Source organism: Moschus berezovskii, chromosome 7, assembly GCF_049115385.1.
Source record: "Moschus berezovskii isolate FMDL1 chromosome 7, NW_MosBer_1.0, whole genome shotgun sequence".
Classification (NCBI taxonomy): domain Eukaryota; kingdom Metazoa; phylum Chordata; class Mammalia; order Artiodactyla; family Moschidae; genus Moschus; species Moschus berezovskii.
The window spans coordinates 91,996,629-92,022,692 of record NC_142466.1 but is presented as its reverse complement, the minus strand read 5'-3'; the positions used below and the strand labels follow the sequence as shown (position 1 = coordinate 92,022,692).

At 51.1% G+C, this 26,064-nt stretch overlaps 1 protein-coding gene and 1 pseudogene across 6 annotated transcripts in view; one reads left to right on the top strand and one right to left on the bottom strand.

Moving 5' to 3' along the window:
• Positions 1–11,357, bottom strand: part of WNK2 (WNK lysine deficient protein kinase 2) — a 151,672-nt gene extending 140,315 nt beyond the window's left edge. For all 6 annotated transcript variants that reach the window (XM_055427496.2, XM_055427489.2, XM_055427490.2 and 3 more), the window contains exons 1-2: positions 11,111–11,357; positions 9,867–10,540 (exon numbers count right to left, since the gene is read on the bottom strand). In XM_055427496.2, the coding sequence (XP_055283471.2) occupies positions 9,867–10,538 (672 nt within the window). In that variant the 5' untranslated portion in view covers positions 10,539–10,540; positions 11,111–11,357. The remainder of the gene's footprint in view (positions 1–9,866; positions 10,541–11,110) is intronic.
• Positions 11,358–24,597: 13,240 nt separating this feature from the next.
• Positions 24,598–25,291, top strand: LOC148777406 (tRNA-splicing ligase complex subunit RTRAF pseudogene; annotated as a pseudogene).
• The last annotated feature ends 773 nt before the right edge of the window (positions 25,292–26,064 follow it).

Genomic DNA, 26,064 nt, shown 5'->3' with positions numbered 1-26,064 from the left:
ACACAGTGAGTATTTTAAAGGCTCTGAGAAGTCCCACAACAGCAATTTATGCTTGACCCAGCATTCCCTGCGCCTATTTAGTAACACCTCCCTCTCCACAGCAACCCTCTGAACACACGTGCTGTGCTATGTTGAGCTGCTCAGTCGTGTCCAACTCTTTGCTACCCCATGGACTGTAACCTGCTAGACTCCTCTGTCCATGGAGATTCTCCAGACAAGAGTACTGGAGTGAGTTGCCACACCCTCCTCCAGGGGATCTTCCCAACTCAGGGATAGAACCCAGGTCTCCCGAATTGCAGGCGGATTCTTTATCATCTGAGCCACCAGGGAAGCCCAAGAACACTGAAGAGTGTAGCTATCCCTTCTCCAGAGGATTTTCCCAACCCAAGAATCGAACCAGGGTCTCCTGCATTGCAGGTGGATTCTTTACTAGCTGAGCTATCAGGGAAGCCCCCGAACACACATGGAAAATGACAATCCAGGGGAGAGGCCTGAAGTATGCCACCAACTGCTGTCCCTCGGTGTGAGCTTAGATGTGTGCCACCTCCCCTGAGTCTCCTTCTGATCTGTGAAAACAGAGTCCCAAGACCTCTCAAAGTGGTTCCGAGGACCTAATAAACTCACATACGGGTCTACACATCCATTGCAAGTCCTCTCCATACCACAGCTTCCTCCCTGCCCTTGTGTCCACATCCTGCTCATGGCCAGCTGATAGTCAGGCCTGAACCTCACTGCCAAGGAGCCCCACCACCACCCATCAAAGCCAAGTAAGGACAGCTCTGTGCAAACCACCAGAATTCGGGGGCACCAGGCTTCGTCCGGCACCCCTCTTTCCTCCTCTGCCCATGTGCCTGGGCAGGGTTCATGCCATGCCATCTTTAATTCCTGAAGCCACTAAAGAGACACAACACTCCTGAGCACCTGGGGAATACCCCAGCTCAGGAGCTGGCCATCCTTGGTCCCCAGGGAGGTGGGGCATGAGGGGGTCCACTGTCTAGATCCTCCTGATTTGTGCACAAGGCAGAAAGACCACTCCAGGAGCACAGAAGCGCCTGGAAGCAGATGCTTAGGGAGCCCACAATCCAAGACCACCTTGCCATGGTCAGGCTGCAGCCTGCTCCCCACCTTCAGAGCACAGCTGAGCAGGGCTTTCTGGAAAACCCCTCCAAGAGGACCAGAACAGGAAGCACAAAGACAGGAATGGACCCTAAACCACAGACTCCCCTTGCAAACCAATACACAGGATTAAGAAACACTCTAGAAACATAAACTTTAAGAGCAATGACACCTAGCGACTATAACGGTATTTATAAAAGTCATATATGGGGAAACAAGTGAAGGTAAAATGCAAAAATAATAAGTAATTATAATCACTTAATTATCAGTTTTTTCATTTCTGCAAACTTCTTTAATGTAGCGGTTACACTGCTTTATTTTGTTTTTTAATAAATAAACTATTTTTTTAAAGACATTCTCAGCTTTTAGAAAGACTGAGCAGAAAACAGGGTTCCCCTGTACTCCCTCACACCTGCACAGCATTGTCTATTACTAACACCTTGCTTTGGCGTGGCACTTTGTTATAAGTGATGTGTCAATACTGATAAATTGTTATTAACTAAAGTCCACATTTTATATTTCAGTTCTCTCTTGGTGTTGCACGTTCTGTGGGTCTGGACAAATTTATGACACGTATCCATCATTATGAGCTTCCCTGATGGCTCAGGCGGTAAAGACTCTGCCTGCAATGCCGGACACTCGCATAAAGCTTTGCCTTATCTAAAAGGCCATGTAATTGGAATTATATAGTATGCAGTCTTTTCAAATTGACATCTTTCACTTGCTAATATGCACTTAAGATTCCTCCATATCGATTTGAGAGAATAGCATTGAAACATGTATGTTACCATATGTGAAACAGGTGACCAGTCCAAGTCTGATGCATGAAACGAGGCACTCAAAGCCAGTGCACTGGGACAACCCTGAGGGATGGATGGGGAGGGAGGTGGGAGGGGGTTCAGGATGGGGCCACATGTACACCGGTGGCTGATTCATGTCAATGCATGGCAAAAACCACCACAATATTGTAAAGTAATTAGCCTCCAATTAAAATAAATAAGTTAAAAAAAAACATTCTCCGTATCTTTACATTGTTTGATAGTTTCTTTCTTTTTAGCACTGAATAATATTCCATTATCTGGATGTACTATAATTTATCTGTTCAACAACTGAAAGCTATCCCGGTTGCTTCCAAGTTTTGGCAATTATGAACAAAAATGCCATTAACATCTGCATGCTGGTTTTTATGCAGACATAAATTTTCAACTTATTTGGGTAAATACGAAGGAGCATGGTTGCTGAATCGTATGGTAAGAGTGTGTGGCAGTACTATTTTGCATTCCCACCAGCAATGAATGAGTGTTCCGCCTGCTCCACATCCTTGTTAGCATTTGGTGATGCCGTGCATGCATGTGCTAAGACACTTGAGTCTACGGACTGTAGCCCACCAGGCTCCTCTGTCCATGGGATTCTCCAGGCAAGAACACTGGAGTGGGTTGCCATGACCTCCTCCAGGCAATCTCCTCAACCCAGGGATCGAACCCATGTCTCTTACGTCTCCTGCATTGGCAGGCAGGTTCTTTACCACTAGTGCCACCAGTGATGCCAGTGTTCTGTATTTTGGCCATTCTAATAGTTGTTTAGTGGTATCTCATTGTTTTAATTTGCATTTCCCACAATGAAATACGATGAATCTGTTCATATGGTTATTCGCCATCAGAACACCTCCTTAGATGAGATGTTTGTTAAGGTCTTTATCCTATTTTTCCCTCCAGGAAATTTCCCCTGTTCTAGAAGCCAAGGTCAGAAACAAGGAGAAGACTGTGGGTCTGTGTTCACCTTCCCTGACTCACAAAAAAAGATAGTTGGCCCATTTTTTAATCTGGTTGTCTGATTTCTTATTGTTAAGTCTTAAGAGTTAAAAGCCCCAGTATTCTGGGGCTTCCCTGGTGGCTGAGATGGTAAAGAATCTGCCTGCAATGCAAGACTCCCTGGTTCCGGGTAACAGCCCTTTATCAGATATGCACTTGGCAAAGATTTCCTCCTAGTCTGCATTTTGTTTTTTCATTCACTTATAGGCCTCTGCAGAGCAGAAGTTTTTCATTTTAATGAAGTTGAACTTAAAAAGTTTTTCCTTCTCAGATCATACCTTTGGTGTTGTATCTTAAAAGTAATTGCCAAACTCAGTGTCACCAACGTTTTCTTCTATGTGATCTTCCAGAAGATTTATAGTTCTGTGTTTTATATTTAAGTCTATGAGCCATTATGAGTTAACTTTTTTGAAATGTGTAGAATCGGAGTACAGATTCCTTTTTTTGCATGTCCATGTCCAGTTGTTCCAGTACTGTGTGTTGAGGTGACCATTTTTCTCCATTGTGTTGCCTTTGCTCCTTTGTCAAAGGTCAGGTCATATATTTATTTGCATTTGTTTCTGGGCTCTCTATTCTGTTTCATTGATCTATTTCTCTATACCACACTGCCTCTTTTATTCAATTCTTTTTTACAAACTTTAACATTTACTTAGAGAATGCTGACATAAATTGAAGGCAATGATCAAGTATTCCAGAAAATCTTAGAATTTAAGTCTCTCAGGAGCAGATCTGGATTTGAAAACTATTTGAAGGAGTAAAACCCACAGCTGACTCAGGCTGCCAACCTCAGACAGACGGGGCTTCGGCATCCTCACCAAGGGAGCCTCTCCACCCAAAACACAGCTCCTGGATTGTCTGTGCCCAGAAGCAGATCCTAATCTGCTTCTGGGAGACTGCAGCTGCTTCGTTCACACCCTTTCCTTATCTGCAGCTCAGATGATAAGGCGGCAGCAGCCAGGTGTTCAGGCAGAGGCACAGGCCCTCCAGCCTCAGGCAGGCCTCCCTGCTCCTCCAGATATAGCCTGCTCTCCACCTCAAGCTCAGCTTCTTAAAACTGTTTAGACCAACATGTGTGGGTCCAAAAGTAGCTCAGACGGTAAAGCATCTGCCTACAATGAGGGAGACCTGGGTTCGATCCCTGGGTTGGGAAGATCCCCTGGAGAAGGAAATGGCAACCCACTCCAGTATGCTTGCCTGGAAAATCCCATGGACCGAGAAGCCTGGTAGGCTACAGTCCATGGGGTTGCAAAGAGTCAGACATGACTGAGGGACTGGACTTCACATGGGGTGAGAAGAGTGCTTGCTCTATGTTCAGTGCTGAATGTACTTTTCCACACTCCCCATAACCCTGTGAGGGTTGGCTAGCACTATCTTCATTGCACAAGGAGGCAAACCAAGGTTCACAAAGGCAGGTGCCCTCTCTATGGCCTCCCCGCTGGGAAGCTGTGGGGCTGGGACCCCAATGCAGCAGGACACCTTGCTCCCAGAGTGGGTTCACACACCGCACAGTGTGCCCTGCCTTCCTACCACCTCGGGCAGATGCCAGCACCTCTCTCACCAGTCAGCCAAGGCAGACCACAAAGGAGATCAAAGCCCATGGCCCAAACCCCTGCAGGACTGGGTCAAGTTCTCCTGCTTCAAAGTGGTGACCTGGAGGAGCTCTGTGGTGTCACCTCTGGCATCATCCAGCTCCAGCTCAAGCCACTGGCCCCGAGAGATGCCTACAGCCAGGCAGAGGGCTACTAGAGTCAGCCATTCTGAAAGGTGCGTGGCAGGCACCCAACAAGGCCAGCCAGCCCAGGGCCGCAGGACAGTCTCTCCACAGACTCACCCTCTTGCCTCCTGCATGCTTCTCGCAAACACCCCCTCCTCTGAGAGAACTTGGCTCTCCCATCAAGATGCTCCTGTTCACTGTAGTATCCCAGGGCTGGAACCAGTTCACGTGCTCAAAAAATGCCAGCTGAACCAATAAACCACACCACCCTGCACTGCTGAGCCCAGACACAAGACCCAGCATTGGGAACCCTCTTGAACTCTCTACCCTCCTCCCAGCAATTCTTTCTCTTGCCACCATCCTGCTCCAGCTAACATAACAGTCCACCAGCAAAGCCTCACCCACCTCAGACTTACACCCCAGCTACCACCTGAAATGGCACAAGGGGTGGAGAAATGCCCACCACCCCTCCACTCAGGTTAGACAGTCTGAGGATCCTCCCTCTGGGCTCCAAGTCACTGGGCAATTCAGGCTTGAAACACTCAGCCTGGCACATGCCAGAGCCCTGAGAACACCTTGGGACACACATACTTGGCCAGAGAAGCACCTTCTTCCAACAGGGAATGAGCCACAATGCCCAATGCGCCCACAGCGGTGACCCACAGTTCAGGCTGCTGGTCCATTACTGCTGACCACACTCTGACCACACCCCCAACAAAGCCTGGGGACAGGGGAGGCCCCTCTGGGTTCTGGATGTGGACATTTCAGCACTGGTGGGCCCCTCCCCAGCGCATTCCACAGGCTTCTCAGGCAACTGGCACCCACCTTTCTCACCAACCAGACCAGAACTGTGGTCAAGGTGGCACATGGAACGTCATTTGAGAAAGCAAATTCAGTGCCGACACCCAACTGCTTTCAAATTACACCTCTCGCAACAAAATTAAGCTCTTAAAAGATTTCTTTTTTAATAAAAATAAAAAAGCACAGTGACCGCCAATCAAATTGAGCTGAGTCCTTTCTAAGCATCCCTGGTGGCTCAGACAGTAAAGAATCCGCCTGTAATGAGGGAGACCTGGGTTCAGTCCCTGGGCTGGGAAGATCACCTGGAGAAGGGCATGGCTTCCCAGTATTTTTGCCTGGAGAACCCCCATGGACAGAGGAGCCTTACATGGGGCCACAAGGTGTCAGACACAACTGAGGGATTAAGCACAGCACACAAGCATCCTACTACAGCAAGCAAGCGCCATATCTGCACATCCCCTTGACTCCCCATGGCAGCCGGAGCTGGCTGCTTGTGGCTCCTCTGAAAGCAGATGAGGCAGCACCTGAGTCTGCTCTGGAGGCTACGGGGACACCTCTCAATCCCAGGCCTGAGGTTGCCCAGCACGGCAGGGCACGTGCCTGGTCTGTCCATGAAAGATGACGGTACACTTGTATGATCAGTGTGTGAGTTCAGCACCCAGTACAGCCATGGGAGAGGTTCCAGGCCACACCAATGGCAGGAAGACCTGGTCGCCCTTTGAGGACAGTAAGGGGACCAGCATGCTCAAATGGCTGCACCCGACAGACCCCTAGAGGCATTATCCACATCCAGGGCGCAGGGAGGTGAATGGGACAGAGGTCTGGCTGGAGTGGGTGGGATGGGAACACATGAGTCCTCCAAGGCCACAGGAAGGAGATGTCAGTAGGTACTATGGTCCTCACGACTCCCGGGCCTGGAGTCCAGGCCATCACCACCCCATGGGAGTGCAGTCACCTCTGGGTAGTACCAACCAGCAGGAGAGCTTCATGATGACACCTGAGGGACCCAGGCACCCGTCCCTGGCTGGTGGGGACTCAGGGCCCATGGTATCCCTTTAGGACTCTCATAGTCCTCAAAGCCCCTTCAAGTACTCCAGAAAGGTCAAGAGCTGACACCTCCATGAAGCAAAATGTCTCCCGCACTGGACACAGGCCAGGACACAGCGCAGGAAACATGAGCTCCAGGTGGAATCCCCCGGAGGCAGTGCCCAACCCTGTAACAGCAGCTTTCTGTGGGGAGAAGGAAGCATACAGCACCTGAGACCTGTTTCCCTTGGATGCAGGGGCCTGCTGATGGGAGGGGGCAGTACTGACCAAGGGGGCTGAAAACCAAGGTTCCTTCCAAGTTCTCGAGGAAGATGCTTAAGCAAGTGGTACAAGAAAGGCCAACAGGCCATCTCCCACGAGGCTTCTGGACACTGGCCGGGATCTGGAGTGGCTGCATTTTCTCTCCTCCAAGGCCCCGCCCATGGCTCGGAGACATCAGCAGGTAAAAGAGGGTGCCTGGGTCCCCTGGGACCATGTCAGTGACCCACACCTATCCTTCCATGGCAACCCAGAGATAACCAGAAGCCCCAGCTATCCCATGCACTGTCTGACAGGATGGGGTCTGGGAGGGGCCAGAGCTGGCCACACAGGCGTGGGAAACGTGAGTTAAAGTCAGTGGTTCTAGGTCCCTGTTGCTACTGTAACATGTCCTGGTGAAAGAAATACACATTCATTCAAAATAAAAAACAGAACGGGAGGTAATACTTTAAAATGGCTTCCCCCCCAAAATGAGAATCAGCTCTGAACGTCTGGAGAATTCAGGAGGTAAAAACACATCGCTGCCCTTCACTGTGACATGAACACTTATTGTTCTTTCCGCAAAGCTCTTTCAAAACTAAATTCTAGAAGGAAACTGGAAGTCATGGGGATCTTATATCCTCCAAGCCAGACTTATTAGGTCCAAAAATGCAGCCTTTCCTTCCCTTGGCAGGGAACCCTGGAAAAAGCGAACGGGTGACACTGTCTCAGTTCTGGGGGAGGCAGGCAGGTGCTAATATCTCCCACGACCCCAAGGTTGAGAGGAAGAAACAGACCTTTGAGGGTTGATTTCCAGGGCATTCCAAAGCTGCCTGCTGAGGAGCCTATGGGGACTGGGGAAGGGAGGGTTGGAGAGCAGGAGGAATCCTGCAAAGCTCCCCACACTGAAGGCAATGCTCCTGGCAACCCACCCTCCACTGGGAGCCCTGATGCTGGGGAATTCTGGGTGCTGGGTGGGAGATAAACGTCTCCACCCTGTGCACTCGGAACCCCCTTCCCCACACACAAAGCCAGCAGGCCACCTGTCACCCTCCCCGGTGCTTGGTGATCCAAGAGGACTGACTCGGCACCCTGCCCTTCACCCTTCTCTCCTCTCCTAAGGATGGCTGGGGGCCTCTTCCCATGACGTTGCCATTCCTTCTGTCATCTGGATCCTCACAGGTGACCTTGGTGGGCGCTCAACAACCAAATCGGGGAGACAGCAGCCTCCTGTTTAGTAAAGAGGAGAGTGCACACAGCAGACACCTGGCTGCTGCCCTAAGCTAGGTTCCAACCCCATTTGGTGTAAAACCCTCTCAGACCCGCCCAGCAGAAGGCAGCTGAACCCAAATGCTGCACCATCAGCCCTCTTGTTAGGGGAGATACAGCAACAGTTTTCTGGCTGGCATGGGGCCCCCAGTAATTTACTGTAGAAGAAGCAAAACCAGACAGAGTAGAAGCCAAATCTCCCACCTTCCCACTCCCACCAGGAGAACAGGAGGAAAGGCCCCCTGGATAGCTACACGCTGGTGCTGCTCTGCTCAGGGACCCAGAAGCAGAACAGTTTGCCTTGCCTTAAAGGGAATGGGAATTAACAACCTCCTCCAAGGGTCACATGAGCCTGCAGCGCCTCAACCAGATCAGCTGGGCTTTGCTGCCGAGGTCTAACTCAGCTCCTGCCTGCTGCAGCACCCCCACTCCTGTCCTCTACCCTGCAGAGGCATTCCGTGGCAGAGCACCACACCAGGCCACTTGGCAAGAGTAAGAAGGGAGGGAGGGAAGGCACATGACCACACTCTAGAACCAGGAATCCTTTTTCCTCTCCCATCTTCCCTTTCCAGGTCCTCTCTCTCGTGTGTTCACACACAGCAGTGATACCCAGCTCATGACTGTGCCATCCCAGCACACCATCCTGAGGGCCCCAGACCACAGACCACTGAGGCCAGCCCTCAGCAGGGCCCAGAATCTGCAGCCACGAGAGAGAGGAGCTCTCAGTCCCTCCTGAGGGTCTCAATAGAACACCACTGGCTTCACCATGAAAAATCTGTATTTCCACAGAAGAACCAAGGAGCTGTGGGGAAGGGTAGGCTCCAGAGCTCTCTGTGTCAGCAGAAAGGCTGAGGACAGGTGGACACTGGACACATTAGCGAGATCCACATACACACACACACAGGCCACCCTGCAGGGGCCCAGAGGACAAAGCAACCAAATCCCATTTCTGAGCCAAAAAGGAAAGCTGCCTGCAGTGTGGCAGGCAGCCTGCATCAGGACTGGCAGGCCCAGCTATTATAACTTTACAGGGTGCTGAGGTAGGCTTACACCCGCACGGCCAGCTCTTGCATAGGCCAGCCCAGTGCCTGACAGCTGTTCCCCAAACAAGGGAGGGCCCATAAACACCCACTGTGACAGGCGCTGCCCCAGCTTCCAGGACTGGCCCAGGGCAGCTTGAGTTACCATTTATATAATCTTCTAGGGCTGGGGCTGACACAGCCAACGGGAGGGCAAGGTTATGAAAAATGCATGTCCAGAGCCTTTATATCCACAAAAACAAAAAGCAAACCCAACCAAACCAAACCCCACCTGCATTCTGCATGACTTGACTTTAGGACTTCTCACACATCCATGTCATGAACTAACTAGTGACAACACCTCCAGGTTTTGTCCCCCAGGCCTCACTGTAAACAGATCCCAGGTCAAAGGAGGCCCCTCAGATATCCCCAACTAGGGCATCTACACTCTGCAAGATACAGGAAGGTGTTCATTTAAGAGCAGCTGAGAGTCCCCCAAACGACCCTGTGACCACCTGGACACAGGGCTCTGAAGCCCCCACACCAAGTTAGCAAAGCCACTGCCTGTGTCAATATAGCCCAGAAGGGCAGCCCTAACACACCCTAGAAGACACGCCCTCCAAGTGCCCACTCTTCATCATGGGCTCACATCGAGCCACAGTCACACACCACACGCTGGGAGGTCCGACCTCCGTCACCCAAACCTTCATCACAGGGACCGCCAGCACAACCAACCACCCACACAGAAGGTGACAGACAGACGGCCGCCGCCAGGGTTGGCTTAAGCCAGGCATGGCGCCATGCCGGAACTGCACTCACCCACCACCCACCTGCGGCCAGTGCATCCCTCACCTGCAGCTCACACCAGGCTACCTCCACCCAGGTCTCCGTATCCAGCCCCTTATAGACCGTCTTAAAAGAGCCGCGGCCAAGCTCGATGTCAAACTTGAGGAACCGGCCATCCAGGGAGGTGGCCACAGCCTTCAGGTCGTCCTCGTCGTCTTCCTCCTCCTCGGGCTCCTCCCGGCGTGCGCGCCCGAGCTCCGGCCTGGCCTCGGGGGCCCCCGCGTCTTCCTTCCTCGTGGCCGCTATCTCCTCACGGGGACCGCCGTCGGGGGCGGGCACGGGAGCGGGCGCGGGGTCCGGGCCGGGTTCCTGCGCTCCCGCCGGCTCCAGGCCGGGGTCGGCAAGGTTGCTCGGCGGCGCAGCCGGCGCGGCAGGCGCTGGGGCGGCCGGGCGACCTCGGGCGCGCTCGGCGATGAGGCGGCGCGTCTTGCATAGCAGCAGCACCCTGCGCTGCAGCGGCTGCGGGGGCTGCGCGCCCGGCGCCTCGGCAGCCTCCAGGCCCGGCGGCTCCTCCTGATCAGACTCCACCACGCTGCGCCGCAGGAAGCGCTGGGGCCCTGGCCGCGCCGCCCGCACCCGCGGCGCCGCCGCGGGCTCCGCCATGCCCGCGGGCCCCGCACCGCGCCCAGCCTCCATCAGTGCGCCCGGGGCGTTTCGGCGGCCGCCATCGTCGTCCATCTCTGCGGGCAAGGACACACAGGGCCGTGTGAGTGCTGGCCTCCCCGCACCTGCCCGGGCCGCGGGATGAAACAGCACCGCCCCGGAGTCAGCACCCTGCCCTCCCTGGCCGCGGAGGGACCTGCCGAGCTGTCCGTGGGGAGTGGCTGCAGACCCGACCCGGAGGCCGGGTTGGGTGGGAGGGGGCCGTGCCCTGCTCAGGCCTGGGCCGCGGAGGAGCCCTGCAGGGCTGTCTCACGGGGAACCGGGGGAGGCTGCAGAGGGGACCCGGAGGCCGAGGAGAGCACACCTGTGCCCTGCCCAACCGCAGGGAAAGAGGCCTATTGGGATGTCCCTGGGAGGTGGAGATGGTGAAGACGGGACCGGGAGGCCGGGGCTGGGGGAGTGGGGGCGCCGTGCCCTGCTCAACCGTGGGCCGGGGAGGGGTGAAAGAGATTGGGGAAGAAGGAGGTACTGGCCAGGCGGCGGCTCCACAAAGGACGCGGCCCGGGGCGCAGGAGGGGCGCGCGGGGAGGGGGCTGCGGCGACGCGGCGCGCACACAAAGGCAGCGGGCGGGGGGCTCTGCACTCACAGGGCGAACGGGCGCCGTCCATGCCCGCGGCCCGGCAGCAGGGGCGGGCGAGGCCGCTCTTAGGGCCGGGATCCGCGCTCCGTCTGGGTAGCTCTCAGGGCCCGCGTCCGCGCTTCAGGCCCGGGTCACCCTCGGCACCAAGTCGCGACGCTACTCCCTCTGGCCGGCCGGCGGCGGGGCCGCGCTCCCGCGTGCTGCTCCGGCTCCGCGCGGCTGCGCTCCGGCACGGGATCCGACCCGGCGCGCGAGGAGGGCGGGACATTCGGCTGCCCGCCCCCGGCCGGCGCGGCGGGGCGGGGCCTGGCACGCCCACCTGTCCTCGGGCGCGCGCGGCCACCTGCAGGCCAGCCCCCGGGGCCGCGCAGGCCCGCTACGGCCCTCTTGTTCTCCCTCCAGGGGGCACTGCTGGCCTCTGTGGATCTTTGGAGTGCCCGACCGGACTGCTGGCCGCGAATGGTCTGTTATACCCCCTGCAGAAATGGCTTGACCATCCTTGTTTGTCCGCCTTTTGGAAAGGCTGCCGACTTCATCAAGATTCAATCAGTCCAGGAAGACATCCTGAATTACAAGCCTATCCCTTTCAAGCCTGTCCATGACAGACGAGCCTAGGCCTATCAAGGGATGAAGCTAAGCATGTTCCAGACAGACACATGCAAGCCAGTCTGGCTTCCTCTGTGCTCCCGAGGACATGCTGGTGGCATTTGGGCATCATGCCTGCCGAGTGATGGAGGAGATGACAGGCAATTCATGTCATCGCTGGCAGACCGCTGCCCACCCACACCTGGCAGATGTACATAATATGACAGCAAGTATCCCCACATATCGAAGGGGCAACCTAAATGCTGGGGGATCGAAGAGAACCTGTCCCTGACCGAGTGCTCTGTGCTTGCTTTCTGAGCCCTTAGGGGTAGTTTTGGGCAGCCCTGCTTGCCTGACTCTCGTGACAGGGAGCTCACTCTCTCTGCTGACCCATGATCCATGAGTACACAGCTAAGCAGCTAGTGGATGGTGGCAGTTTGCTCATCCATGAGATGAACATAATAGTTAGGGAACAACTGTTGTTCAACAAATGCTTATAGAAGCAGGGAGGGACGGAGATAAGGCCTACCCTCTGCCTCTGCTCCAACCAGTTCCCAGCACAGCCCACTGACAGGAAGGTCAGGGTCTGGCCTTGCCCCCAGGGAGCCCAGTCAAGAGGTACTTTTGAGGGTGGGCCTGCCTTTAAGTGGGCTCAGCCAGCCTGGGGTCAGTCCCGTGGTCAGGCCCAGTGCAGCCAGGCCACTTCCCTGAGTGTCCCCCACAGGCTACGGCATGGAGAAGTGGTCCCTCACTTGATGACTATGTGGGGTCCACCCCAGGCACAGGTGGAATAGTGGAGAGCCAGGTCCCATAAGGGCATGGGGCAAATGGGGGGACTGTGTCAGGAGAGCAGAGTTGGGGTAATGGGGCCAGGGCGGACTTTTTAGGGACTGAAGAAAGTATGCTGGGACAGGGAGATGGAGACAGGGCATATGGGACTCCCAAGCTTGATCTCCGAGGCCCTGGAGCCCCCTGCAACTGAGGGAAAATGATGGGGCACCTGGGGCTCTGGCTTCTTGAGGACGTCTCCCCATCCAGTGGGGGCTGAGTAGTTTTATAATGCATTGTTTTCTTCTTTTATAATAAGATAATATAACATTTCTTTTACTCCCAAATTTGAAAATATGTGTTAATTTTTTAAAATAACAACTTTATTGGGATATAATTTAGTTACCATGAAATTCGCTCTTTTAGAGTGTACAAGTCAGTGATTTTTACTATATTCACAGAGTTGTGTAACCATCACCACTGTCTAATTACAGAACATTTTTATCACCTCCAAAAGAAACCCATGCCCATTAGCAGTCACTCCACATTACCCCTATCTCAGTCCCAGGCCAGCAGTGATCTACTTTCTATCTCTATAGATTTGCTAATTCATAACATCACATATGAGCTTTCCTAGTGGCTCATTGGTTAAGAATCTGCCTGCCAATGCCAGAGATGCAAGTTCTGTCCCTGGATCAGGAAGATCCCTTGGAGGCAGAAATGGCAACCCACTGCAGTATTCTTGCCTGGAAGATCCCATGAACAGAGGAGCCTGATGGGCTACAGTCCATGGGGCCGCAAAGAAGTCAGACATGACTTAGCAACTAAATTACAGCACCATCACGTAGAAATGGAACCATAAGACAGTACTTTATGACTGGCTTCTTCCATTCAGCATGTGCAGATGCAGATGGCATCACTGACTCAACGGACATGAATCTGAGCAAACTCAGGGAGATAGTGAAGGACAGGGAAGCCTCAGTTCAGTTCAGTTCAGTCGCTCAGTCATGTCCGACTCTTTGCAACCCATGGACTGCAGCCCGCCAGGCTTCCCTGTCCATCACCAACTCCCGGAAAGGAAGGGAAGCCTGGTGTACTACAGTTCATGGGGTCACAGAGAGTCGGACACAACTTGGCAACTGAACAACAACAAGTATGACTTCCACTGCACCACCCATAGCAGGCACGTCTTTCCATATGCAGCTGTCCACTCAGGCGATGCTCATCAGCCTTGCATCAAATAACTGAATAACGATTCAAACCTTTTTCCCCTTTGCCGTGAGTTACTTAAATTTATTTAACTTTACTCAGCTTGGCTCATACCAGATGCTACATTATATATCCTCATTGGTTCAGTCCAGAGAACACGGCTTTAGCCCTCAGATATCCTGAATGTGCAAGTGTTTGAAATCCTCTCCCTATGACCCTGCTGTGAAGTGAGCCTGCCTCCAGGTGTGACAGATGCTGTCAGCCCTCAGTCTCCCATCGGGGACCACTTCCAAACCGCACAGCTCAGTTCCTGACCCCAGGCTTTTTTTTTTTTTCTTTTAATGGATTCAACTTTTAGAAACAGTTTATTTCCATTTTCTGATGAAGAGTCTGAAGAAGAACAGCTAAGACCGTTCAGTGATCATTCCTACCCATTCAGGGGCCTGAGCTGTGGGAGTGCAGATCAGTCTCAGTGGGAACTGCTAGGTGGGCACAGAGAGCACCTGCACACCTTCAGACCAGCCTTCAACCTCGGCAGGAGTTGTGGTAAATTCTGGAGCTGAAGCGGTGCATTCACCCTAACCATCATCCTTGGTCACAGCCCGCCCTTCATTCTCAGTCTCTGGTGGAAGTAGATGGAGTGTGGCACAACTCCTGGTTGCACAAAAGAGACGGTGCTTGTGTCCACCACCTGAGACCCACTGAACGAGCCCTCTTTTAGTGTCTCAGAGCAGGATTGACTTTGGTTTGTAGAGAGAGGGTCCGCGTGGCTCTAGAGACCTGCATGGATCATGAAATAGGGAAATGGGCAGAAAAAAAACACAGGTTATTTTCCATGTTTTCATCTCTCCTAAAGCCCCAGGAATTTGAACCAGGGGTCTTGAGTAACATTGTTGTTGTTCAGTTGCTAAGTCATGCTCGACTTTTTGCAACCCCATGAACTGCAGTATGCCAGGCTTCCCTGTCCTTTGCTATCTCCCTGAGTTTGCTCAAACTCATGTCCATTGAGTCGGTGATGCCATCCAACCATCTCATCCCCTGCTGCCCTCTTCTCCTTTTGCCTTCAATCTTTCCCAGCTTCAGGGTCTTTTCTAATGAGTCAGTTCTTTGCATCAGGTGGCCAAAGTATTAGTGCTTCAGCTTCAGTCCTTCCATGAATACTCAGGGTTGATTTCCTTTAGGATTGACTGGTTTGATCTCTTTGCAGTCCAAGGGGCTCTCAAGAGTTTCTTCTCTAGCACTACAGTTTGAAAGCATCACTTCCTCCATGCTCAGTCTTCTTTATGGTCCAACTCTCACATCTGTACTTGACTACTGGAAAAACCATAGCTTTGACTATATGGACCTTTGTTGGCAAAATGATGTCTTTGCTTTTTAATACATTCCCTAGGTTTATCATAGCTTTCCTTCCAAGAAGCAAGCATCTTCTAATCTCATGGCTTCAGTCACTATCCACAGTGATTTTGGAGCCCAAGAAAATAAAGTCTGTCACTGTTTCCATTTTTCCCCATCTGTTTGCCATGAAGTGATGGGACCAGATGCCATGATCTTAGTTTTTTGAATGTTGAGTTTTAAGCCAGCTTTTTCACTCTTCTTTTTCACTCTCATCAAGAGGCTCTTTAGTTCCTCTTCACTTTCTGCCATAGCATGAGTACCTGATAGCCATCAAAAATAGGGGTGAGTCACTGAGCCCAGTGGGTGGTGTGGCCTAAAGTAAGTCATGCTGCTGAAATAATGATAATGATGATGATTCCCAGTGCTGAGCTAAGTTTGCAAGAATTCTCTTGTCTTGCCCCCACATTGTCCCAGGGGGCCCTGTTATCAGATGGGAAGCACTAGAGAGGCAGAGTCTTGCCTTAGTTTGTCGATTGCAGGCAGTGGACCTGGAGGTGAACCAGCTCATACCTCTCTGTGAGCAGCCTCTCAGCCTGAAACTGCTGCCTTCTAGCCTTTTCAGAACTTTGTGGCGAGTCCCTGCCCATTGACTTTTTGGTAGTTCGAGGGGCTGGTTTTCAGCAAGCTGGTACATGCCTCATCACGCCAGCTCTCTTGCATCTTCTCTTAACACCTCTGTCCATGTGGCCCCTGGAGCTCTAACTCTGCTGGCTTTTATGTCATATGCCCACGACCCATCCTACCTCCAGCTGCACCCCATACAGCACTAGGGCTGGGAATCTGTGCTCCATCTCTCCCAGCCTCCAGTGGCTTCAGAAAGGCATTGTCAGAGGAACTGCTGGCAGCAGCAGATTGAAAGGAGCTCCTGTCCCCATCGACTGAACAGCGGGTATACAGTACTCTCCATCAGACTTCTTTTGGTCCCCAGAGCCAGTCACATGGCTCCACTCCTCTCCTAGGGAGCAGCCAGAGCACAGCAGAGCCTCCTTCCACACTCCCAATCCCCGAGGCTGAGCATCCCCTGAGGTGGCCACCCGTCCAAGCTCCACAGCTTCCTTCTGTCCATACTCAGAATATGCACTGCTGTCTGGGTTTCAGTGGGAGCAGAGTCCCCAGTGTGCTCAATCAGCCTGCCAACACCTGGTATCTAAGCCCTAGGATTGAATGGATGCTCCGTCCAGTCTCAACCTCAGCTCTCCTCAACTCTCAACTCTTGAGGGATCTGTCTTAATTGGCAGGCTGAGGAGCAAGAGGTAGTGGTTTAGTCCCTATGTCATGTCCAACACTTGCAACCACATGGACTGTAGCCTGACAGGCTCCACTATCCCTGGGATTTTCCAGGCAAAAATATTGGGATGGATTACCATTTCCTTCTCAGGGGATCTTCCTGACCCAGGGATCAAATTCTGGTCTCCTGCATTGCAGTCAGATTCTTTACCGCCTGAGCTGCTGCTGCTAAGTCACTTCAGTCGTGTCCAACTCTGTGCGACCCCATAGACGGCAGCCCACTAGGCTCCTCCGTCCCTGGGATTCTCCAGGCAAGAACACTGGAGTGGGTTGCCATTTCCTTCTCCAATGTGTGAAAGTGAAAAGTGAAAGGGAAGTCGCTCAGTCGTGTCCGACTAGTAGCGACCCCATGGACTGCAGCCCACCAGGCTTCTCTGTCCATGGGATTTTCTAGGCAAGAGTACTGGAGTGGCTTGCCTTTGCCTTCTCCAACACTCCCTCAATTCTAGCTTGACCCCAACCACATCTATCTACTGCCCTCTAGAGATGCCAAATCCCAGTTAAGACTCCAAATTCTGGGCTGTGTTCTATTAGTCCTGATGGCTCATGCCAGCCCTTGCTTACCATGGCCCCACTGCCTCTCTTATCCTGTTGCCCAAATGGATCCACTGAGCAGGCTAGCACAAGCTTCCTGGAAAGCAATTCATAGTTGGAGCAAGAATGTAAAAAAAAGTTTATTCCCTTTAAGTCAGTAATTCCCTTTTGGGGAATTTATACAAATGAAGTGACCAGCTATGCAGATAGTGGCGCATAAAGATGTTCACTGAAGGGTTGTTTATAATAAGCATTAGGAATAATGTAAATTTTCAGCAATTGGAAAATGGCTCAGTAAACTGTGTTATTCCGACATAATCAAATATGACGAAGCCACTTAAATGCTCTTGGAGTTTTATAATGAGGCAGGAAGTGATTAGAGATAATTTGAAGTGACAATGTACTGGAGAAAAACCAGAAGAGAACACACCAAAATGTCAGCAGTAGATGGTTTTGCTTTTGTGTGTTTTTCTACACTCTGGACAAGAGGAAGCTTCACTTAATGTGTGGCCCGTGTCTTTGGAAAAGGGGATGTGCTGATTCAGCAAGGGTCTGGAAGCCTGGATCTGATTCAAATCCTGGCACCATCTGTTGGCCATGAACTTCAATTCATTAATTAATGTCTCTGAACTCCAGTTTCCTGATTAGTCACAGGGTGGTAGCAGCACCCAGTTCCTAGGGTTGCGACAGAATCACTAAATGAATCCCCAGGGGTTCTAGCAGGCCAGTAGGACTGAAACACGGTAGCCATCCTGGACTCTGACCACCTCCTACCTTGCCACCTGTCTCCTTGCTGGTGGGACCTGAAAGAGAGAGAAAAAAGGCCCCTGATTCAAGACAGCCATTGAATCCCCACTTCCCCAGGGGGACGTGGAGGTTTGATGTCTTAGCAGTTTGCTTAGGACCACAGAGCTAGCGAGAAGGGAGGGCAGACATGTAGGCTTGTTTGGACAGAGCAGAGAGAAGGAGCATGGAGAGCCAGGTGCCACAAGGCTTTGGCTGGAGTCCTCAGACCAGAGCCAGGTCACCATCTAGGAGAGGTTCTGACATGTGGCCGAGGTGGGCTATGCCACCATGTTTCACAGGGTTCTCACTCACCCAGAGTTTCCCCTTTGCATTCAGTGGACCCCATCAGCCCCTGTGAGCTCTCAGGGGAGACACAGAATTCTCCATGTGATGCAGAAGAGGCTCTTTCCACTGGCTGGAAACTTGGCCTATTTGACTTGGGGTTTTCCAGCAGACCCAGTTCAAATCGCAATACCTGCCCCTGGGAATGCCTGTTCATTCAGAATGAAAAGGTGTCCAGGCCATATAATATATCATCACCAAACACCTCTTGAGCCCTCTAGCGAAGTCTCATCCCAGTGAGGCCCCAAATTCTGGCCTTTCTCCTATTAGTCCTGTTGGCTCATGCCAGCCCTTGCTTACTGTGGATCTACTGCCTCTATTTCATCCTGCTGCCCAAACAGATTCACTGGTGGCCAGGCCTAGTGCACACTTTGGGAAATGACCACATCGTAAGAAGAGGTACTGCCTGGCTTTCAGCTATGCTTCTTTCTCTGTTGGCTTTATGTACAGTCTGACTCTTCCTGGAGGAAGCACCCATGCCCACCAGTAGTTCCGCGCTGACATTCCCAGTGTTTCCCTCCACAGCTCTAGGAAAAGCCTTGGAGATGGATGTCTTTAGCTAAGAGGTCACGTGTTCATCCCTGAACCACCCCTGGGGATGAGGCTGGGATGTTCTGATGTGCCAGACTGGGCACATGTCCCCCATGGGTCCAAAGACTGGATGTGGGAAGAGGGCTTGTTCCAAAATAAGGAGGAAGCTTCCCACTTACACCCTGACCTTGACCTTGGGGAAGGAGGCATGGCTCCTCTTTGAATGTCTGCACCAACCCCCAGGGAGCCCCATGCGTTCTTCTTCTACTTGTGGCTTCAATGTGCTCATCTGCTGAATGGCCTACCTCATCAGACCATGCAAGGGAGAATGGGAGGGTCCAAAACAACCTGGCACACAGTAGGTGCTCATTAAACATTAATGCCACCCTCCTAGGCTCAACACTCTGCACACACCTGCCAAGGGAATGGGTCACAACCTCTGAGGCCATTGAGCTGCAACATGTTTTTCTATAAGGTTTCACGTGAACTACACATCCAGGAATGAAGCCACTGATCAATAAACCACAGCAGTGACTCCAATACTTATTGGTCTTAGAGACAGAATTGCCATTTTACAAGGTAACTGGGCAGGCACCAACAACCAGAATCATACTCTACTTTGAATAGAGACCTGAACTATAACTGGCATTAGTAGGATACTGTAGGCAGCCTCAGGCCCTGGGGTGATTTCTACATCAGCATCACAGGGGCAGACAGGCAGGAGCTGAGCCCTCTATGCCATTGGGTAAGGATGTGGGGTGTCTTGTGCTACATGGGGCTTGACGTGGTTCTGGTTTGTCTGTGAGGATGTGAGTGGTGGGAGGGCTAGGCGGCAGGGTGCTTTGGTTCTGAAGCTGAGGGGCAGAGGCCAACACAGACACCCGCAAGAGCGAAGTAGGGCTTTTAACAGGAGGAGACACCAAGGCTCGAAGAGGAAAAGGAAGCTGCCCAAGAGCACGCGGTGATCAGGCTATAGAACCAGGCCTCCAGGGTCAAAAGAGGCCCTGTCTCTTGTTGGAGGGAGCTTGACGTGATCATTCATTAGATATGTATGTTTGTGTGTGTGTATCGGTTGTGGGGGGCGCCTTCCAGACACAAAAGCAAAAGGGGGCAGGGCAGGGAAGAGAGATCAGAGATTTAACAAAGAAAGATAAGATTGACCAAATTTTTAAATATTAAGAAACAAGATCTAAAGGCAGCCATTCCCTTGAGGAAAAAGATTCACAGCAGATATAAAGGGCAAGGAGAGTTATCATTAATATACAGACATTCACATGAGTCAATACGGGTTCAGTATTAGCGGAAAAAAGCCAAATTGCTCAAAGAAAAGAGGATGAAAGTCATGCCAATAAGCACAGAAAGTCTCAGAATGTATAGAACCACAGTTTTTTCTCACCAGGAACTGTCAGAAGGCAAGTAAAACAAACTGGCATCTTCATGTGGAGATTAGCAGTCCGGGTTTAATAGTTAAGGCCCAGTGCTGGCAGAGGGGAGCAGACAGGCAAGCTGTGAGCAAGTAGTCAGTCCCAGCCTTTCAGGAAAGCAGCTTGGAAAAGCCTCACACTTATTTCTTACTCTGATTCACTTTTGGCATCTACTCTGAGGAAAGCAAAGATTTAGACCTAGAGTAGTTCATCTCAGAGTTACTATACATACCAAAAGATTGGAAATGACAAGGTTCCAAGGGGAGGCCTGGGTAACCCTTCGTTATCCTAAATCAAGGAGTTTGTGATAATTTGTTACTGCAGCAATGTGGACTGATACACTCCACACTGGATTCCCAGCACAAGAAAGCTTGATGTATTCTGGAAGCTCAAAGAACAATTGTTAAAACAGTCAATAAAGGAATAATCTCAAAGAAAATACACCAGATATCAGCAGTGGTTGTTTCTATCTGGGCTTACCTGGTGACTCACCTGGTAAAGAATCCGCCTGCAATGTGGGAGACCTGGGTTTGATCCCCAGGTTGGAAAGGTCCCCTGGAGAAGGGAACAGCTACCCAATCCAGTATTCTGGCCTGGAGAATTCCTTGGACTCTATAGTCCATGGGGTCACAAAGAGTCAGACACAGCTGAGCGACCTTCACTTTTACTTTTATTTCTATCTGAGTGAATTCCATTTTTTGTTTTTATGCTTTTCTAGTGTTTTCAAATGGCAGTCATGGCTGTCCCACAGCTTGTCCCATGCACTCACCTGCTTGGCCAACCCTGAACCAGCTGCTCGGTCAGAAGTTCATGCATTCATAATTGTGACAGATTTTGGCAAACTTCTCAGGAGAGGTTGTGCCAATTTACACTCCCACCAGTGTTGTAGGCTTGCCCACAGAGCACATTAATTGACTTTTGCATTAGGAGAAAAGCTGTATCTCCCCAAGGATTTAATTTCCATGTCTCCCGTCACATGTGAGCTCAGCCTCTGCCCATGGGTTCAAACCAGCTTTCTTTCCTTCAAATTGTCCTCATAGGGGCTGACGTCTCCCTGCCCTGCTGACCCCCAGACCACCTTCGCTCAGCTTCTGAGTGACTAGTTCCATCTCTTCTGTCATCCCTAGGCTCAGAAGTCACCTCTGCAGAGGGGTGAGGTCCCTGAGGGGCCCACAGCCCTGCCTGATATGGGGCCACCATCGGAGCATCTGCTTCTCTGCAACAGGCACTCAGGTCACAGCCCAGAGCCCCTGCTCCTCTGGTTCTGCCAGCCCCTTGCCCCAGCAGGGCCTGAGCCAGTTGGTCTGTGCTAACCGACCCATCTCACTCCTCTGGGCTCCCCATGGAGCAAGGCCTTTAGCCTCAAGATGAAGGCCTGTATGGTGGCCATCAGGACTTGGACTCAATTCCAGCCCCTTGGCCACCCTAGGCCACACCAGCCTGAGGGATAGATGCCTAGGCTGGTGGGGGTGGGGGGGGCTGCAGTAAGCTTGTCCACTGGGCCTTAGTTTCCTATCTGCCAACCGGCAAGGTCACTGTTAGGGTGACAGAACAGACATCTGCAGTGCTTCCAGTGGGCAGCCTAGGCCCGGGCACAGGAGGAGTGGTCACTGCAGCTCTAGGCAGCTGAAGGCACGTGCCCTGAGTGCTCCATCCTTCTCCAGATAATGCTGGGCTGGATCAGCATCTCCGCTCCCAGGGCCTACTTTGGCTGTGCCACGGTTGGGGTGGAGGCTGTCAGACTGATCGATTAGTGCGTGCCTGGTCCCTGCCAGCCAGACCCCTGACCCTGGGGTCCCCACGCCTGCCTGCAGCCTGTGCCTGATTCTGGTGGTAGAGGCCAGTGCCTCCCATACCACGTGGACCAAGGGCGGTGGGCAGTGCTAACTGGAGTCCAGGGTGTTCTCAGAGTGGCACCTGAGGAAGGGCCAGCATGACCCAGGGCTTCACAGGTGCCTCTGTCCACAAAGCACCAGCCTTCATTCACGAGGCCCCGAGGACAGGGTCAGTAGTTTCCCTGGGAGGACCAAGCCTGCAGCCTCACACACTCATCTTCTTCCACAAGAACTTAACACAAACAGTGTGAGGCCCTGCAGACACAGGTGGAGGCAGCCAGGAGGCTCAGTGGCCTTAAGCAGGTGGTGGTACTACTCTCCAGCCTTGGTTTCCCCACTTGCAAGGAGAGGAGGACAGCCAGATAAGTGAATGAACATGGTAGTCTCTGCTCAAAGGATGGAAATAAGGGAAGGAGGGAAGAAGGTAGGGATACAGAGAAGGAGGGAAGGGAGAAGGTGGAAGATAGGAGGGAGGGAAGGGAGGAAAAATGAATAGGCAAAAAGTCATGATCACAATCTGCTAAGGATAAACAAGAAAGTTGCCCCCACATGGTCAGCTGGGAAACCCTGGACAGATTTGCTGAACTCTCTGAGCTCTCCTTTGTTGACCTGCAGGATGGAAACCATAATAATAGAAGGGAAGATAGCTCGTCCTGCATCCCCAACACCTGGAGCTCCCATACCCTATACTGTTCTGGTACTTTTCTTGGCTCTGCACTTTTAGAAGCACACCATGATGTTCAGCACATGCTCACGGGCAGCTCATGATGAACACTCTGCTGCACTGGGTTTCTCAGGGTGGGGAGGTGTTGCCTCTGTCTGATTCACCCTAACCTCACTGCAGGTGCCTGAGGTAAGATGTCATTACAGGCAACTAGGCAAAATTCTGAAGCCATGACAAGGATGTGCCTTTCACCGGTTCCTTCGCAGCTGATAGTAGCTGAAAGTGAAAAGTCGCTCAGTCATGTCTGACTCTCTGTGACCCCATGGACTGTAGCCCACAGGCTCCTCTGTCCATTGGATTTCCCAGGCAAGAATACTGGAGTGGTTGTCATCCTCTTCTCCAGGGGATCTTCCCAACCCAGGGATTGAACCCGGGTCTCCTGCACAGGAGGCAGATTCTTTACCATCTGAGCAAATAGGGAAGCCAACTGTAAAACAGTGTTTATTTGTTCAGTTCAGTTCAGTTGAGTTCAGTCGCTCAGTCGTGTCCGACTCTCCGCGACCCCATGAATCACAGCACGCCAGGCCTCCCTATCCATCACCAACTCCCAGAGTTCACTCAAACTCATGTACACAGAGTCGGTGATGCCATCCTGCCATCTCATTCTCAGTCATCCCCTTCTCCTCCCGCCCTTAACCCTTCCCAGCATCAGAGTCTTTTCCAGTGAGTCAACTCTTCGCATGAGGTGGCCAAAGTATTGCAGTTTCAGCTTTAGCATCAGTCTTTCCAATGAACACCCAGGATCGATCTCCCTTAGAATGGACTGGTTGGATCTCCTTGCAGTCCAAGGGACTCTCAAGAGTCTTCTCCAACACCACAGTTCAAAAGCATCAATTCTTCGGCCATCAGCTTTCTTCACAGTCCAACTCTCACATCCATACATGACCACGGGAAAAACCATTGCCTTGATTAGACGGACCTTGGTTGGCAAAGTAATGTCTCTGCTTTTTAATATACTATCAAGGTTGGTCATAACTTTCCTTCCAAGGAGTAAGCGTCTTTTAATTTCATGGCTGCAATCAGCATCTGCAGTGATTTTGGAGCCCAAAAAAATAAAGTCTGACACTGTTTCCACTGTTTTTCCATCTATTTCCCATGAAGTGATGGAACCAGATGCCATGATCTTTGTTTTCTGAATGTTGAGCTTCAAGCCAACCTTTTCACTCTCCTCTTTCACTTTCATCAAGAGGATTTTGAGTTCTTCTTCACTTTCTGCCATAAGGGTAGTGTCATCTGCATATCTGAGATTATTGATATTTCTCCCAGCAATCTTGATTCCAGCTTGTGCTTCTTCCAGCCCAGCGTTCCTCATGATGTACTCTGCATAGAAGTTAAATAAGCAATTAGTCTACTCTGAGGTACTGTTTGTAACTCTGGAGCTCTTTTTTAAATGCATGCATGTTGTGAATAACACAGAAAATCAACATCTTCTGGTCCAGCCCCCAACTGGTACACAAGTCTCTCCCCAGGACCTGAGGGGTGTCAGCCAGCTCTGCTGGCATCTCTCCAGGATGGGAGCACATGGCCTTCAAGATGCCCAGAAGGATCACAGATATGAAGCTCCTGTGCTGTAACTGCCCTGGGACAGCCAAGCAGGGTCCCAGGGACGGTGAATACCCCTACCCCACCCGTACAACCTGGCCCCCAGCTGTGCTTCTGTCTGCCACACTGCAGTTTTCCATCACATCTCCCGACTGTGCCCTGGAGAAAGAAGCACAGAATCACAGTGTGAAATGAATGAGGATATGAATTTGACAGAAAGCTGAAATTGTCTGGAAAATGCCCCCCTCCCCCCAGGTTGCCTGCCTCCCCCTCCCCCAGGGGGCAGGATGGGAGGAGGTCAGAGTTGCAAGGACATGACCAATACTCAGTCACTACATTTCACTCTGACCAATAAAACCTTTTTTAAAAAAACTGAGACATAATTTGCATGCCATAAAAAATCCCCCTTTTAAAGTGTACAATTCAGGGGTTGTTAGCACATTCACGGACTTAGGCAATCATCATCACTAAATCCAGAACGTTCTTATCATCACAAAAGAAGACCTGGCCTTCCCAGCTGAAGCAGGAAGCATGATGGCCTTTCTCTGCCACAACCTACCTCTTCAACAGAACAATAAAACAAAATATAGAAACTTGATTTTTGCCTTGAAGACCAGAAAATCAGACACTGTAAGACTGAAGACAGAGGTAATCCATGACAGTGACCAACCCAAGTTCTTTGAAAAGTATCTCAGAGATGTTCACTGTTCTTTCAAGATTCTAGATGGACAAGAAATAATTGACTGGATTCTTGGTTTAGCTGTTAGACTTGGATATGGAGATGATGCTGAAAAATACAATTACTTGGAAACTGATAATGCAAAAAATGCTGACAGCACAACTAAAAATGCAGAGCCCATGATCAATTTGGACATAAATAATCCTAATTTTAGGGCTGGTGTCCTGGCCCAGGCTACCTTTCAGAGTCAACCCATGTTGATTACCTGGCAGTGCTTCAAGCAATTAACATTTTGGTCCAGGAACCCTGACATGGCATGCAGTTGCTAACACAAACCCAACAGAAGAGGGCTTGCCTGCTGCTTAAGACAAGCGTATTCTTGGTTTTAACCCAGGAGTTGAGGTTCTTAATGAAGCTGCTCAAATTCTGCACTTGGTGCATATGGAAGAGCTCAGAGGGCTGCAGACAAAAATTAATGCAGCCGTAGTGACTGTTCAGATGATTACTGCTGATCCAAAGACAGACCACAGACTGGGTGGAGGATGAATATTAGAAAGTTCACCTAAAATTAGAATTTTAGCATCGCCCCTACCTACTACACACTGGCACGTATATGGAAGCAAATGCTACATTTTCAATGGAAAACTCCCAGAAATTTGACTATGTTCTACAAAGCAACCACCATTGCTTTTTCTTTAATAAAATTTGGGAAAGAAGAAAACAAAAAATAGACCCATGAATCTGACTCTGAAGCTGCCTAATCAGGACATTTCATATGAATAGAATCGTAACATATGTGACCTTTTGTGCCTGGCTTCCTACACTCAGCATGTTTTCTAGGTTCATTCACACTGTAGCATGCACCACCACTTCACCCTTCTATAGCTGATTAATATTCCATTGTTTGAATACACCACATTTTGTTTCATCCATCATCCAATCGTGTACACTTGGGTTGTTTCTGTTTTTTGACCGCTATGAATAATCACATACACGTTTTTGTATATACCTAAGTGGCCTTGCTGGATCATAAGGTAATTCTTTGTTCACTGTTGGAGGAACCACCAAACTGTTCTCCACAGTGGCTATATCATTTTACTTTTCCACTAGCAGTGTATGAGAGATCCAATTTCTCCATATCCTCACCAACACTTAATTTCCGTGTTTTTCTATTCTATCCATCCCAATGGGTTTGAGGGGGTACCTCATTATGGTTTTGATTAACAGTTGTGATGTTGAGCATCTTTTCACGTGTTTATTGGCCATTTATATATCTTCCTGGGAAAAATGTCTTTTCAAGACCTTTGCCAGTTCTTGAA